We start from the raw sequence: 17,670 nt of genomic DNA, 5'->3' as shown, positions 1-17,670 counted from the left end.
TGCTAATATCAACAACCATAAGTTTGATTTTGACAATCCCCAAATTTTATTCCATGAGAAAGACTTATTTAAACGGAGCATGGCAGAATCAATGTTAATAGTTCGGACTAACAATAGCATAAATCTAAGAACCGACACAAATATTTTACATGACACTTATATAAACATCATTAATAATTTATAAAAATTTTTCATTTATCTTATTCTTTTCAATAAATTAATTTGTTTTTTCATTTTTATCGATTTTTGTATGCGACAGCACTCCTTTTGTTTACATTATAATGATACCTATTCTGTCTCCATCTAGATAAGTACTTCAAATTTGTTTAGAATATTTCTGTAAGTGTTATATGTTTCTTTAGTACTGTGTCAAGCATTGCAAGGAATAGTTGGTGTTTTTTGTATATCAAAAATTAAATGAAATTTAAATAAATTATTAAAGAATGTGTAGTATATAAGTAACTGTTTTTGAAATTACACTGAAGATGAGACACACCATGGTCTCGAAACGTCTGTAATCATAAAATGAAGTTGTGTTAAACAAATCTGAGTGCTGTTTTGTTCATATTAAACAATTAATATTCGTTCCACTCATATCATAAAATTCTATAATATATATATATATGTATATATATATATATGTATATATATATATATATATGTTTATATATATATATATATATATATATATATCTTCTATATATATAAAAATAAGTCGGGTTTTCCTTCCTGACGAAATAACTTCAGAACGCACGAACCGATTTCGACAATTTTGCATTCGTTGGAAAGGTCTCGGGCTCCGCAAGGGTTATAGCTAAGAAAATTAGTTGTGCATGGCATCGTGCCCTAATGCAAATTGCTGGAACTTCATGCACCGTAATTAAAAATTCGAGTAATAAAAATAATCAACAATTATTTTAAATAATTTCAAATAGATTATCTTTTATATATATATATATATATATATATATATATATATAAATAAGTCGGGTTTTCCTTCCTGACGAAATAACTCCAGAACGCACGAACCGATTTCGACAATTTTGCATTCGTTGGAAAGGACTCGGACTCCGCGAGGTTTATAGCTAAGAAAATTAGTGGTGCATGGCATCGTGTCCTAATGCAATTTGCTGGAACTTCATGCACCGTAATTAAAAATTTGAGTAATGACATTAGTGAGAATTATCAGAATTATGCTTGGTTAAGTCAACGAGCAATTCTTGCCACAAAGAATAATGATGTACACGCACTGAATTTCACCATTCAATCAAAAATTGCTGGCGATTTGGTGACATACCAATGATTCCGACTGGTCTTCCGTTTGACTTCAAACGATTGCAATTTCCAGTTCGCCTTGCGTTCGCAATAACAAGTCGCAAGGCCAATCGCTTAGTTTTCGCGGGATAAATTTCAAATAGTTATACGTTGCCTGTTCACAAATTGGAAAACCATCCGCTTTGTTTGTGTTAACGTCAGACAAAAAAACAAAAAATGTGGTTTACCAAAGAGCACTTCAATGAAACGGATATTTTGCGGTTTCACTTTAATTTACTTAGAGAAGTTCAACTAAAAAACACTTCATTTTTGTAATCGAAATGAATTCGTTACTGTTGTATAATAAAATCAATTTTTTCCTTTTCAAATATAAAACAAACAAAAAATTTCTTCATCTTTCTCACGAAACCATCTGGTGGCGAAACGGAGTTCGTCGGGTTTGCTAGTATATATATGTATATATAAGGTTGTTCGGAAAGTCACTTCGTTTTTTGTCACAGTGGATTTAACTATATTTTTTTGAACTCAACATTACACTTGAGCGTATAATTATTATATTTGTGTTTGTGTGTAATAAATTATAATAAATTACACGCAATAGTTTTTGGAGGATGCCTCTTTGAATACAGAAAGAATTAACCCTCCGTCGGTCGGATATTTTTTCACCTTCGAACGGTCGGAAAGGTCTGGCTGGACCACCATTCATTTTACATGCATTTATGTGGGATAAATGAGTTTTTGGTGTCTTATGTATTAACGATTATATAAAAAAATCAAGAAATATAAAAAAAATCGTTGTTTTTTTAATTAATTTTTCTGTTTTAAATCAATGAAAAACAATGTTTATTCTTTTTCGGCGCCTTTGAAATGAATGTTTGCATTACTCATCCGATTTTCAGTGTTTGCGATTACCAATAAGTTTGGTAGGTTTTCAAGGAACTCTCGTCATGAAAATACTAACATTCATGTTAGAACACATAGCAAAGAATATAAACAACGCAGTTTGAATAGAAAATACCATGAAAAAAGACAAAATACTGGTTTACATATATCAAGAAGCGTATATTTCATACAAAATGTATGGGTGGTCTAGACGGACCTTTCCGACCGCTCGAAGTATAAAAAAGTTAATATCCTCATAATTATCCTTCTGTACATTTTTTCGTCCTGATTTTTTCATTGATCGACAGCTAATGAAATTTTAGAAAAAGTCAAGAAATTTCAAGTCGATAGGATTACTAGAAGTATTTTTTTTTTAATTGAAGTCGAAAAAAGTCTGGCCAGACCACGCCGACCGACGGAGGGTTAAGCAGCAATTTCGACATATTTTACTCTTTAGGTGAAAATGCTGTTTAAGTCCAAATGTAATTGGCCGATGTGTATGGAAATGACGTGTTGATATTACGACGGTGCCAAAACTGGTTTGCTAAATTTTATTTCTGGTATTTTGATGTGCAAGATGCACCACGTCCAAAAAGTATGGTTGAAGCTGATAAAACGCGAGAAAGGCATTAGTTGATGCAAACCAGCGAAAAACAATACATGAAATCCCATTGAATTTAAATTTATCAAATTTAACAGTTTATGATCACTTAAAAGGTCTGGGATTTTTTTCGAAGCTTAATGTATCAGGTTTTGAAGCAAATTGCCATTAGCAAATTCAAATGGGATGTAAAGAATACAATACATGCATTTGCCCATGAAACACAAAAGAAGAACCTGCTTAAAACAGTTGCAAAGCTGAAATTTGCCAGAAAAAGGTGATGCAGTATGTTTGGCGAAATTTTAAAGTAGTTGTTCGTTTTTCAGTTTTTCCAGGATAACATAACTATTAATTCGGATGCCTTATGTCATCATCTAGATAAACTAAACGATGTACTTCAATAGAAAAGGTCAGAATTAACCCGCAAGCAAGGTATAGTATTGCATCAATACGACGCAAGACACACATAAGTTTGGTCAATCGCCAAACATTTTTACAGCTTGAATGGGACCTAATTCCACATTCATCACATTTTCCAGGCCTGTCATCATCAAACCATTATTTGTTCCGGTCACTAAAAAAAATTTTTGGCGGTAAAACCGTTACCTCAAATCAAGATTTCGAAAAGCACTTTCATCAGTTTTTTGCCAATAACTACCAAAAAATTTATGACCTCGAAATTATGCTAATACCAGAAATATGATAAAAGATGTTCGATCAAAACAGCTAGTACAAAATTTATTAAAGTATTTGTTTATTGTACGAAAATTACGTTTCAAAATGTGTATGAAAAACGAAGTTAGTTTCCGAACAACCCAATAGAATGATATATTTATAGCCATGTACCACTTTTTTTTGACAGTTGTCTTCGTGGTATCTTGCGTGGTCTACGCTTCTCGTTTGAAGCCTGCACATGTGGGTGGAGGCGTTACTGTTACTCCTGTGACACGTCGCTCAAGTGGTGCCAACGCCAACGGGAATGGAAACAGGCTAGCCAACGGCGTTGGAATTACAGAAAATAATCGGGATTGTTCAAACGCACATGATTGGGTTTGGCTCGGACGTGCAACTATGGACGATAGGGAGTCTGGCCATTTGATGACTAGGTGGGTTAAGTGTTCTCTTATTTTGCATTAGTAACTTAATTTTTTTCATTGTTTTTGTTAATAATCATTTAAAGAAAACTACTGAACAATCAAACCGAGTTGAAAATTGATTTAATTGAAACTAAAACCTGCTTAGCATTCTATATTATATGACTGCGATAGAGTTTTCCTGTGTTATTACTACATTGTTTTGAATGTTGATAGCAAGCTAAATCATAAATTATATCTAGATATTGTTTTATTTTAGAATTCAATGTAGAAAACATGTAGATAGTAAATAAATTGTTTTTAAAATCCACAAAGATGTTTAACATTTTGTATTTACTGCAACGAAGAAATTTTTATTTTAATGGATCGAATTTTAATGTTAGTAATAAATTAAGACAATATTTATTTAAAATTTTCTCTATTTCAAAATAATTGTATCAAGTTGCAAATGTTTTCACAGGAGCAGGTTTATCCAAATTATGTATGTGACTTGAAGTCTTATGAATGCATATGACTTGTTTTCATTTACAATCGATGTTCAAAATTTATGATGGAATGAGGAAATTAAATTACTTTTTTTCAAAATGTCAGCGATCAACAATCAACAAACTGTCTTTTTAATTTGAAATATCTCCTGTGAATTTTTAGAAATAATTTCTATATATTTTAATATGATTCTTGATTTTATATTCTTCACATTTTTTAGGGATGATCACGTGAATGGTAACAACGTTGATATGCGAATAATTGATAACCCCATGTCAATTAATTATTGCGAACCTGGGGACTCTATGAACAATCAATCTGGACAACAACCTAGAGCCATTGATTCTACAACTTATTGCAAAAAAGATCGTATCAAGCCGCCAATTAGACATTCGAGGTATTGAAAATTTTAGTTTTAACTATATGTACTATATGTAATTGTGCATAGTTTTTATTTTAGTTTCAAAGTTTAAGCATTATACGTAGTTCAGTTAATTAGTTCGAGTCTGACTTGTAATGTGTCACTTATTTTATATGACTTTTAATTCTACCTATTTTTTACATATTCATAATTATTAATTTTACAAATGTTTTATATTACAGCAACGATGTTGGACCTCCCGTTCCTCCCCATGGAGTGGGCAGATTGCTGTAAGTATATATTTAAAATAATCTTAATAAATATAAACAAAGATTGCCGAATTCTAGTTCTTATATGATATAATATAATATTAATGTATAATTATTCTATAATTTTATTATATATTTAGCTTTCCTTAAGGTAAGTTATAGTAATCGCAAAAAATCGAAATTGAAATTTTTTGCATATCTTTACGTTTCAAGACCTTCTGAACATTTTGGTATATCTTACGAAAAATGAATGTGTGTATGAGTGCGTGTTTTGTGTGAATGTGATTTTTTGCGATTACCATAACTTACCCCACGAGAAGTTAATAATGCGGATTCACACAAATCTTTATTTAATAGCAGTCATTTTATAGTTGTACAATAATTTATTTATTCAACTAGCTCGATATTTGTTCATTTATCTGCTTTTTATGAACTTTTGTCACTGAATTTTGATCAAGATTTGTTTGAGTTTGTGGAAAAGATTAAATTCATCCGCGATATTCGCTGTAACATTTTCAATACAATTCTTAGATATTGGCGAAGGGAAGGTTATATAGATAAAACTAGATGCGTCAAAATATTGATCGATTATTGCATACTGATTCGCAGGATTTTCCAATTGTACAAATATATTAATATTAAATGAAATGATTGAGTATTAAAACCTGAATTCTCCACATGAAAATTTATATGTGGCATGCTTTGCAGTGGGTAAACCATCCAGACATTTTTTGTTAGCTGCCTCTTTCACTAATACTAATAAGTGAACATCTAATAAGTAAAAAGTAAAATTAACCCCGCAATTTTATTCTTTGAATCAATTATTTTTATAAACTCTTGTAAACATACTCAAGTGTTTTGTGCAATAAGCTTATCGCAATTGAAAATATGGAATATAAAATTCATAGTATTTATAATAATTTATTTGAAAATATTTAAAACAATTGTTATCATTTATTGATCGATTTTTATTGATTAGTTTTCCATTGATGTAAAACATTTTGCAGCCCTGAAGCTCCATCTCTACCTCCTCATGGTATACCTCAGCGCCATCATCACCACATGAATAACGGAATGGTCAACAATCACCATAGAATCAGTCATCACCAGATGAATGATAATCACCATCATCAACCTATTACTAATCATCATCTCCAAATGGCGGTGGATCATCGCAATAAGAACGCACATGATGAATATCGTCCACCAGTACCACCACATAGAAATATTTTGAGAGGTGAAAATAAGAGAGTAAGTAACTGTAATAGATATTTTTAGTGCATCTTATTTATCAATATAGAAAGTTAATGGAAACAAAAAACTTATAGATGTAAGTGATTTAACTCTACACATCTTGTAATAATAAATTTCAACACCACCAAAATCTGATACCAAAATAAGAGAGTAAGTAACTGTAATAGATATTTTTAGTGCATCTTATTTATCAATATAGAAAGTTAATGGAAACAAAAAACTTATAGATGTAAGTGATTTAACTCTACACATCTTGTAATAATAAATTCCAACACCACCAAAATCTGATCATTTTGCGATATCTTAGAGGACAAAGATAGACCGTGACATAGCGTTGTTATAGCTCCTTTCTTCATAAAAATTGGAACTAAAAACTGTCAAAATGGTATGAATTTGCTGTGCAGACAGGCGTTTTAGATATAAACCTAACCTAGAAAACGCACAAACTTCACCTTTCTGATGTGCATTTACGGTCATAAAACATACGTTAAGTTAATATGTGCAAAATGCCTGAACGCGCAGCAAAGCATAGAACTTGCAATACATAATATATATGTATATGGTCTATGCAGCAAACATATAGCATTTTGACAGTTTTTACTACCAATTTATATGAAGAAAGGAGCGCACGGTCTATTTTATCAGAGAATTGGTCTCATAGCCTGTCGAAAGTCTTAAAAAAATGGTCTTGTGATCTTCCAAATCTATGTTTGAACATACTTTTGTTTATCTGTAATATTTTCACTTTTTGCACTAATTGACAAAAATACAAAATACAAAAAATAATTCATTTTGCAAACATAATGCATTTGAGGTTGATATTAATCATTTACTTAGTTAATACAAATAATAAGCGATATAAATATTTATATAGATGTTGCCAGAAACAGTAGCACCACCACGCAGGCATCATCATAAACACCGAAACATGAATAATCAGTCCTCAAATCATCAAAACCAAAATGCAAATCACGCCCATATTAATCGAAATAACGCGTCAAATGAGGATAATGTAAAACCAGGTTTGTTTTATACATTTCATTATTTAACAAGAATGGATTTATTTGATTTTTTTATTTATAATATTCAAGAAATTACTCTTATCGAACGATAAGAGGTAAGGTACAATATTGACATTTTTTATAGTTTTTGTTTTAATTTCATTTTCTGATAGAGTATAATTAATATTTATTTTAAGTTTATTACATTATTTATTATTTCATGCTTGTTTTAGGTGATGCAACTAACAGATTCGACGAGCTGTTGAAGCAGAAAAATGCATTCGAATTTGATGAAGATATTTTAAAAGTTGACAGAAATTTACCAAAGCCAAAAACCGAAACATCACATATAGAACCCGAGCAAATCATGCTGGATTCAGGCATAGGTAATTACTTCAATATCCAATCCAAGAAACCGATTATCAATAAAATATCATATTTTAGTAAATATAACAGAATAATTCATATATAATAGATAAATCAAACACAATAGAACCTTTTATAGTTTTTAATGTCTTCGATGTTATTTTTTTAGGTCTGGGAGAATTATCAAGACCTGCTGAACACACACCAATGATTGTTGACGATTCATCATCTCAAAGCCAGCAAGATGGTTCTATGCAATTCATAGAAAGTGATGAAGTCAACCCTGTAGCTATGCCAAGGAATTCAGTAAAGAGAGCTACTATTGTGGGGAATCCAATGTTTTCCAACAACGGTTAGAAAGAAATTTATTTTTAACTAGCTGTCCCCTTTCACGCTTTGCCGTGATTTAGTTTATATTAAAAAGTTGAACAAAGATGTGTATTTGTTACATTCAGTTTAACGTTACTACTATCTGTTCAACAATTTAACTGTTCAACAATTTGTCTAAGAATTTACCTATAAACTTGTTAATCAATCTACCATTTTACCGAATTATCAATTTACCTGTCAACCTATTTACTTATCCACCCGTTTCACATGTCTACCAATTTATCTGTCAACCTGTTTATCCGTCTTGTAATTTGTCTATCTACCAGTTGTGCTGTCTACCATTTTACATACGAGTATTCTCCAATTTACCTGACCACCAGCTATCCAACAAATTACCTTTTCGTCAAATTACTTGTCTGCCATTTCAACTGTCAATCAATTCATCTGTCTGCCAATTTACCTATCGACTTGTTATCAATACACCATTTTAATAGTCAACCAATTTACCTGCTTTCCAATTTACCTGTCATCCCGTTCTAATTGTCTACCAATTAACCTGTCAACTTGTTTATTTGTCTCTATATTCGTCTATCTACCAGTTATCCTGTCTACCATTTTACATATTCTCCAATTTATCTGTCCACCAGTTTACCTTTATAAATTCTTTAAACGTTAGAGATCATGGTCTTTTAATTGAAAATAATTATTATGGTTAAAAAAATGAGCAGCGCTTTTTTACATGAGATATTTTTAAACCAACAAACAACGATTTACAAAAACGGCAGAACTAATTTAAAAAAATTAAAAGCCAAAAGGTGAAACTTGATAAGCACTCTCGCGTGGCTTAGTTTTCTAATACAACCAGAATTCTTTAGAATTAGCGGTAAAGCGCAAAATTTTTCATCCATATTTTATCCAAAAATCCTCAATCGATTTTGAACTTTCAAAAACTATTTGAACATTTGGAAATCCCATCACATCATTTCTCACATTATCACGCTCTACATGCGCTCTACTTATAAATCACTCCTAAATTAATATATTGAATTTAGAGTCAATTATTTATAAATATCAGGAATTTCATTCAATTTAAATTAATGGCAAAATTCCACTTATAATTACTTTTAGATTTTATTTGTAAAATATTTAATTTTATTTATATTAAAATTTTACATATTTGCAGATAATACATTAGATTCTCAAGATAGTAATGGCATTGAGAATCCTGGTGAGAGTCTTGGATTGGATGATCTTGACATGGACTATGAACAGATCATGCACTATTTTGATAATCTCAAGGTAACTAGTTTTTAATATGTTTTCAAATAAGTGAAAAATACAAATTTTGACTAAGAATTGAAAAGAATTTAAATATGTTGTTTAGCATTATAATTATCTCTCAATTGAATTATTTATATATTCTAAGGTCTTCATGATTGAATTTTAATTTTCTTTTTATATTAAAAACCATTCTGGATTGAATTATCAAAGTAAAATTCGTAAAAATTTAATATAATGTGATTTAATATGAAACTTTCTCAGAAGAATTCATGATTAGATTTGGAATAACTATTAATTTATTAATTATTAATAATTAATTAATTATTAATTTAACTTATCTCAAATTGTCTTTAACTTATTTTACTTTTTATTTTTTTTTTTTTTTATACATTTGGTTTATTTTGTCATTTTTCCACCAACAAAAATAACACATATTGTAAATATTAAATAACTTTTACTTAAAAATTATTTTCAGTCGTAAATCGTAAACTCACCAAGAGTGCTTAAAACAAAAAAAAAACTAGTTGGTTTGATATTTAGCCTTGAGGCAAGTTACATGAACTTCCCGATATGTGTAAATAATTGACTTAATTAATAAAATATAAATTAATTTATGAGTGATTAAAAGTATTCCGAGTGTATTTATTACAAATAATTAAAAACGAACAAACACGTTAACTCGGAGTATTTTATAAAAGCAAATTTTCACAAATCAATATTTTTTATAATTGAACCAGTTTTTGTAGGAATTTAATAATTTAGTATGTTCATTAAGACCAAATACTCTATCGTTATATCAAGTGAGTGAATCATCTAATTTCAATTTTAACAAACGTCAAAAAAACTACTCATTTTTTCAAACTTTGATGAATTTTTAAAATTAAACTACTTGTCGTAAGGCCGTAATATTACAGTAAGTTCTATAAGACCATGATATATATTGCTAAAAAAAATCCATAAAAATCGGCTTAAATTTTTTTTTCAACAGTTAATTACAAGAAAATGGCTCGGTAGATTTTCACCTAAAACTAATCAGTACCATTCCCAACTAATATCTTTCGAAAAGTTTTTGATTTTTTGAAATCGGTTCGGTAGGATGAGCTTAAATGTGGACGAAAAGTTTGACACTTTTTTCCAAATTCCAAAGAAACGGCTCGGCCGATCGTCCCACAAAACTGACAAACGAGAGTCCTCATCGAAATACATCAAAAGGTTTTTAAATTTCTGAAATCAGTTCAGGCGTTTTTGAGAAAACGTCGAAGAAAGGTCTAATTTTGACAAATGCCAAAAAAACGATACCAATTTTTGCAAACTTTGACAAATTTTCAAACTTAAACCAATTAACCTATCGTAGGGCCGTAATATTTTAGTATGATCTAGAAGACTATAGTATCTACCGTCAAAAAAATAATAACAAAAATCGTCGAAAAAAATTTTTTTAACACTTTATTACAAGAAAACTACATGCCCGGCCAATCTTTACCAAAAACTAATCAGCACGATTACCAATCAATATCTTTCGAACGGTTTTTGAATTTTCTTAATCGGTTCAGAATTGCGGGCTAAAACGTAGACGAAATTTTTTTCACTTTTCTGCTATTTATAAAGAAACGTCTCGGCCGATCGTCCCACAAAGCTGACAAACGATAGTCCTCGTCGAGATACATCGAACGGCTTTTAAATTTTTGAAATTGGCCCAGCTGTTTTCGAGAAAACATCAATTTACGGCAAAAAATCCTTTCACATACACACACACACACACAGACACATACTTTTTCCAAATTTGGTCTCATTCGATTCAGAATGGCTTGAAACGCCGAGAAAACATAAAATTAGCGAATCGGATTTTTTGATGAAAACATAAACTTGTCCTTCGGGAAGTTAATAATGACGTAAAAATACTTTTATTAAAAATTGACAATGTGGCCGATTATCTCACGGTACTAACGTCGGCGGTTTAAGGCGATGGCTGTTTAAATATGTTTTGCCTTCTACTTCATTACTATCATTGAAAATTTAATATTAACATAATGGTCGTGGACCTTTTTAATCGCGGACCTTTAATCCCCGCTCTCCTCTATAAGTGTATGTGACAATGATATTATTTTTCAGGAATCGAATGCCTGAGTAGAACAGATCATTGCGAGGATTCGTGAGATCCTGGCCACATTTCACAGCCAGTATCGAAGTACTGCACAATGCGACGATCTAATTGAAACCATCCTTGGTCCAGATCCTACCTTTGATGATGACGTCAGTAAAAGTGACGATGTTTTAGAAATTTCAAGAAACATCATCGAAGTAGCGAGGAATGTGGATCAAGAATTGGAAGGACTTGTGGTGAGTCATGCTGCAAGCAATGGGAACTTAGAGTACTTCTTCGACGGACTTAGCGAAGCATATGCATAAATACTACAGGTTTTAGATTGGATACTAGCTAATGTAGTAAATAAAATTTATAGGTAAGGTTGAACAACTTTGAAGACTTATTTATGCATTTAATTGTGGTATCATTTGTAATTGTTGAACCAATCATCTAATATTTTATAAAATTTGGTATATTTATAGTTTAGATATTGAACGTCATTGTCACAGTCTTGTCGAAGCAGTCAGTTTCAACGTGTATCGTGACTTCAAAAGTTTGTAATTTTGTTGTTTTTTTTTTGACTTATTATTTGTTGTTATTTCCATTAAAATTTTAATTGTTTATTCATTTTTGTTCACTTTCGGACAAAATGACAAAGAACTGCAGAATCATGAAATCACCTTTGAAACTGTCAAATATTGGCTTTTAACTGAAACTCTACTACTACCGACCTACTACTAAACTTACTACTACCGATAAAAATAAGCTTTTGCATTAATTACAATGATATTTTTTCACGTTACCCGACGAAGGCTGGTTACTATGTTTGATTTAAGACCTTAGACACATGCATTATGTGCTGAGGTCGCAAAAAGGACTAAACGATTTATTTGTGACCTGTTTTCTTAAAAAAATGTATCTCTGTATGCCTTTACCTCATACCAATCTGTTCGTACTATATGGTCAAAATTGATTTTGTAATTAGTTGCATTTTTTCTTAATAAATATCTTATCATTGTCCATATTTTATTAGTAAAAATTATATTACCGGTAGTAAATTAATCTAAGATGATTAAAAACGCATGAGACTGAAAAAAGAAAATACTGTGTCATTTTGTCCGTACATCTCTTAATATGATTGAAAAAAAAATCATATACTTTGAACATAAATATTTAGAAACTTGTTCAATCTTTTCTGTGATGGTATTATTTATGACATCTGACAAGATAATTAAATAAGCGAAAAGGGAATAAACATTTGGTTTATTTTAATACTCAAGACCATAATACTTGAAAAGATAAAATTTCCATATTGTTTAATCTCTATTTCACTGAATTTTTTTACAATTTGTCGATTTGGTAAGATCTAATCTTTTGATGAGAAGCTTATATTACAAATTTCTTATGTTAGATCGTTGATATTTGAGAAATGTAAAAGAAATTAGAAATGCAAATTTGAATTTTATCAAAGAATAGATGAACTCGAACATGCAAATTTTCTGACTATATCAATTATGCTTAGACCGAATCGATAAATTGAAATAAAATTTATATGTTATAAAAGCGGATATTTATGCAAAAAATATGCTGAGTTGAGGCTATCACGTGTTGTTTATAAAGAAGTTAAATGTCTGTTAATGCTGGTATCTGTTAAAGTTCCAACTCTAATTGCTAGCACTGCTACAAAAACAAATTCAATTGAATATGAAATTCAATATTATATGTCATAATTAAAGTGTATTGAAAAAGTTTATCTTAATTGATCATGTTTTCACAAAAGGTAGTTTATTTCTATGTACAGATAGATATTGATTAGTAAATAACATCTTGAAATTCAGTGCCAGCATTTACAGTACCATTGAAATGTCTACAATATAAATATGTATGTAATAGATAAAATCAAAATATGTACATTATTTGTTATAGTTGATATACATCTATATATTATACAAATATATACATCAGGATTCTTTAACATTTTCTTTTATGAAAATCTGCCAACCGTGAATACCACCCCGTCTTCGCAATGATCTAAAATAAATTAAATAACATGAAATTTTTTTAATAATATTACAAACTTACATCCTTGAATTCAACTGCTTTTAATATAAAATACGTATTTACGTATAATTTTGGTGTAAACATATACCAAACAAAATAAATTTTTATAAGCATAAAAATTAATGCAATCAGTGTGAATAAGTAAACGTATATGCAAATACATAGTGAAATATTTGATTTAAACTAAGTTGCTGATTAAAGTTGGCTATATCGATTAGCTGTAATTTGCAAACATATAAATTCTCATATATATATATATATATATATATATATATATATAAATATATATTATGAGTGGATGTAATATTAATTCTTAAATTTGAACACACTTTGCACTTCGTTGATATATTAAATAATATAAAAGTTACGTGTGTTTCGATATTATTCAGTTCATTATCAGTATAAATTCAAATTATGTTTTGTTATCATATTATAAATACATAATTTATTGAACTTTGATATACAGATTAATATCATTTTAACAATGGTAATGAAAAGATTGACCGATTAATACATATCATGATTTATTAATTCATATATTCACATAAATTTCATAACGCATAATTTAAATTATCATATATGGTGTGAAAAAATAAAGGGGCCAATTCTCCGATAAAATAAGATAAAATAGACCGTAACAGGGCGTTGTAATGACCACGCTATTTTACGCTCCTTTCTTCGTATAAGTAAATTGGTAGTAACAATTATCAAAATGCTATTATGTCGAACTTATGTGTTATGAATGCATATCAGAAATATGCAGTTATGATAACATTTTTTTAACGTTTTTGCCTGACAGCGCAGTAAATACATAGCCCTACTACCTATTCATATGAAGAAAGGAGCGTATTATAGAGTTGACATAATTACGTTTATGGAATTGGTCCATGGACATTACACTACATGGACTACTAGTCCTCATATGTTTTCCGTTGTTTATAGTGCTCAAACACAGAAGAACTGTGAATGTTAATAATATTTCACAGGGAAATATTATTAATATCATTTCTTACAAATTATCAGCCATCACAATTGCCATTATATTATTAAAATAAAACACAGATATTTAATCAATCGGGAGAGGTCCGCGATTGTCGGTGATGTTCGCTCAGGAAGTGACGTTACAGTCCCTTCTATATTTGAGCACTTATTTTTGCTCAACTAGCAGTTCATGTAGTATAAGGTCTATGAATTGGCGTCATAGTCTCGAAACTTTCGTAACTTTGTCTAGTAAAGTATGTTCATATTTACAAAATTGATACTGTAAGTATATAAGTGTATACTAAACCGATTCCTGTTTGTCCACTACTTTAAACGAATTCGAAGTATATAAGTGGAGTTGTTATATCCGGATTTTACTATATATATATATATATATATATATATATATATATATATATATATATATCTGCCGTGTGTATGTGTGTATATATGTATGATGTACAAATATGTGCTTTACCAATGGAACTTAGCTGTAAAAGTCTAAATAAAGTTTTTGTTGCCATATATTCCTTCACTTATATATAAAATAATTTTTTAAATCGCAAGTGATTTTGCGAAATGGTAATTTCATATCTAGTCAATATGATATAAATATAAATATAATTAATAAAAGTATATTAGTTGTTTTTGAGATCGAATACAAATCTTATTTTGTCAGTATTTCTAATTTTGAAAATGCAATGTGTGTATATATTTTGATTCTGCTTGGAGTGTGAAAGTAATAATTAGTATATTGAAATATTTGTAAATTATTTGATGCATGTATGCATTGAGAAATATGAGCGTCCAAAAATATTTATTGTTAGATGTTTTTAGTTACTCACTTTAAATATTAGTTATACATATTTATGCTAGAAAAATGTAAAATTCTAGTTAATAATATATTATTTTAATATAGTGTACGTAAAATATTTAGTTAATTATTGATTTTACGATTATTTATTTTTATATAACAAAACTATTTAATATTGAGCACTTTGTAGGTCTTACACGCGAAAGAGTCAGAATCGTAATAGTCTTTTAAGTAAATCTATCTCTTCAGATCTCATAAGCAACTTTGCCATATACTGTTTTACTTCGTTACATTAAATATCTGAATTCTTCTAAATTTTTTAATATGTATATATATATATATATATATATATATTTGATAACCCTGTGTGCAAATATTTGTGAGTAGTTCTTTTTTGTAATATATACTTTAATTTCAAAATTGCTTATGATTTTCTTGAAATCAAGAGCCATTAAAAACTCATGCAATGCATGTTATTTAATATGACGAGGTATATCTTCAGTTATTCATAAGTGTAATAGCTTCTTATAAATTAAAGCTTTACTGAAATAATGTAATGAATTTAATTAAGAAGTTTGAAATACGTATATCAAGTAAAATTATATAATATAGACATAAACCGAGATGTTATAATGTTATAACCGTCGATATGGGCGAAATAAGATAAAGGAATATTTAGTTCAATTAATATGATTGAAATAACATTGACTGTAATATTACTGCATTGTACATGTTAAAGTAACAATTGAAAATTAACACTTAGAAATATTTATTTATTATGTATATGAATGTTCACTAGCAAAATCGTAAATAATCTCAGAAAACTGACTGTTTGAACAATTGAATTAAATATATCATAAGATTGAATAATTCTCATAAAAATGATCATAAAGATGCAAATGACATAAGAAATTAATTGAATAATTATTTGATTAAGTATATTGCCATTGGGCTAAAATAACAATAGTTTTTTGAATATAATATTATTAATTTATTCTAATATAAATGTTATATTTAAAATATGATATTTTATTAAGATGTCCTGACATTAAGATGTACTTAAGTAGTTTACTTTTCTGTCAGGTTTTGTAAAACTACATAATTTTACAACATTCCTGTGCCGCAACATATTACTGAATATATAGCGTAAACAAAATATGATAAATATCAAGATTATTTTAATATATTAATTTTATAGAAATTTTAGTATATCATCCATCTTGCCGCATTTACAAGGAAAAAATCAATAATATTTTCATTTGTTTAATAAAAAAAGGTAAATGCTGTTGAAAGTGTAATTAGGTAGCATTGTTCAACAAGATTTTATATTTAATGTCGTAATTGTATAATTGGTTCTCAGAAGTTGTCATTTCTAAGTCTAATTTTCAAAAATAAATACATAGTTTCAATTTTGCACATCTCTACCGAGTCTTATCTTATTTAGTTGTGAACTATACATATGCTAAAGAAACTATCACATCGGATTATTAAAAAATTCTTGTATTTAAAGATAAAGTTCAAACAACTAATGTTACGAAAAAAATAGAATTGGTCCTAATATGTACCTAAATTCTCTTTTTTGCCATTGGCATAGATCAGGTTAGCTTCATTCCTAAAACTATGCTGCTATGTAGGTCAATTAGCTTTTGATATAGCGTGGATAAAATCACAAGCACCCATTTCTAAAACATTTTTTTTATAGTTATTTGATTTTATTTATAAAGCTCATTACATTTTACATACCCTTTTACATAAGCATACAAATATTCTATGTGAACCTAATATTACCAAAATATATGTATTAACTATGCTTCAAATTAAAATTATTATGTATGATAAATGTGATAGGCGAATGGTGTATTTGTTATTTCTGATTATTATACTTTGACTTTAAATTTTCGAGTGTGTATACAGTTATACATACATGAAATGTTCATGAGCCCATAACATGGATGGAATAATCCTCATTATTAAATAGCGTAAACTATTATTACTAATTATTTGTATTTAGATGTAAATATAATGAAATATAATTGCAGTCATTACTTTGATTTTGTATTTCAAATTATAAACGATTTAGAATCTAAATTGTTTAATCTAAATTTTAGATGATGATTTATGCAGTATCCAGAGTTGTTAATTATGAAAAATTTTTCTTTTTAAGTTTCTAGGTTTAATTTTATTTTTAGGTTAAGGTTTCATTTAGATTTTGTGTTAATTGCAATTTATTTATGTATTTATTTATTTATTTATCATATAGCCCACAGAGTAGCTCCATGAGAACTTAAAAATGCAATTTTAATAATGCATATTATAATAATACAAATATACTAATATATGATATAACAATACAAAATATTATGTTATGATTTAACAATACATAACATAATATAATTTATAACATAATACATAACACAAAATAAAAAAAAGAGTGCGCGTAAGGTTTACACGCGATTGAAGTAAAACTTTTTTGCTATTATGCGAGATGGCATTTATGTTAAAAATAAATACATCATAAAACAATTTTG

General features: G+C 28.7%; 1 protein-coding gene across 1 annotated transcript in view; it reads left to right on the top strand.

The window, feature by feature from the left end:
• LOC113385494 overlaps positions 1–11,657 on the top strand; it is a 296,450-nt gene extending 284,793 nt beyond the window's left edge. The window contains exons 21-29 of the mRNA XM_026623351.1: positions 3,621–3,864; positions 4,559–4,735; positions 4,942–4,989; positions 5,976–6,219; positions 7,097–7,244; positions 7,457–7,609; positions 7,759–7,941; positions 9,103–9,218; positions 11,313–11,657. Of these exons, the coding sequence (XP_026479136.1) occupies positions 3,621–3,864; positions 4,559–4,735; positions 4,942–4,989; positions 5,976–6,219; positions 7,097–7,244; positions 7,457–7,609; positions 7,759–7,941; positions 9,103–9,218; positions 11,313–11,327 (1,328 nt within the window). The 3' untranslated portion in view covers positions 11,328–11,657. The remainder of the gene's footprint in view (positions 1–3,620; positions 3,865–4,558; positions 4,736–4,941; positions 4,990–5,975; positions 6,220–7,096; positions 7,245–7,456; positions 7,610–7,758; positions 7,942–9,102; positions 9,219–11,312) is intronic.
• Positions 11,658–17,670: the final 6,013 nt, after the last annotated feature.

Source organism: Ctenocephalides felis, unplaced genomic scaffold (assembly GCF_003426905.1).
Source record: "Ctenocephalides felis isolate EL2017-DRISC unplaced genomic scaffold, ASM342690v1 CF-g0.4_SCAFFOLD_03571, whole genome shotgun sequence".
NCBI lineage: Eukaryota > Metazoa > Arthropoda > Insecta > Siphonaptera > Pulicidae > Ctenocephalides > Ctenocephalides felis.
Note: the sequence above shows the minus strand (reverse complement) of the source record. Positions and strands in the feature narration are given on the sequence as shown.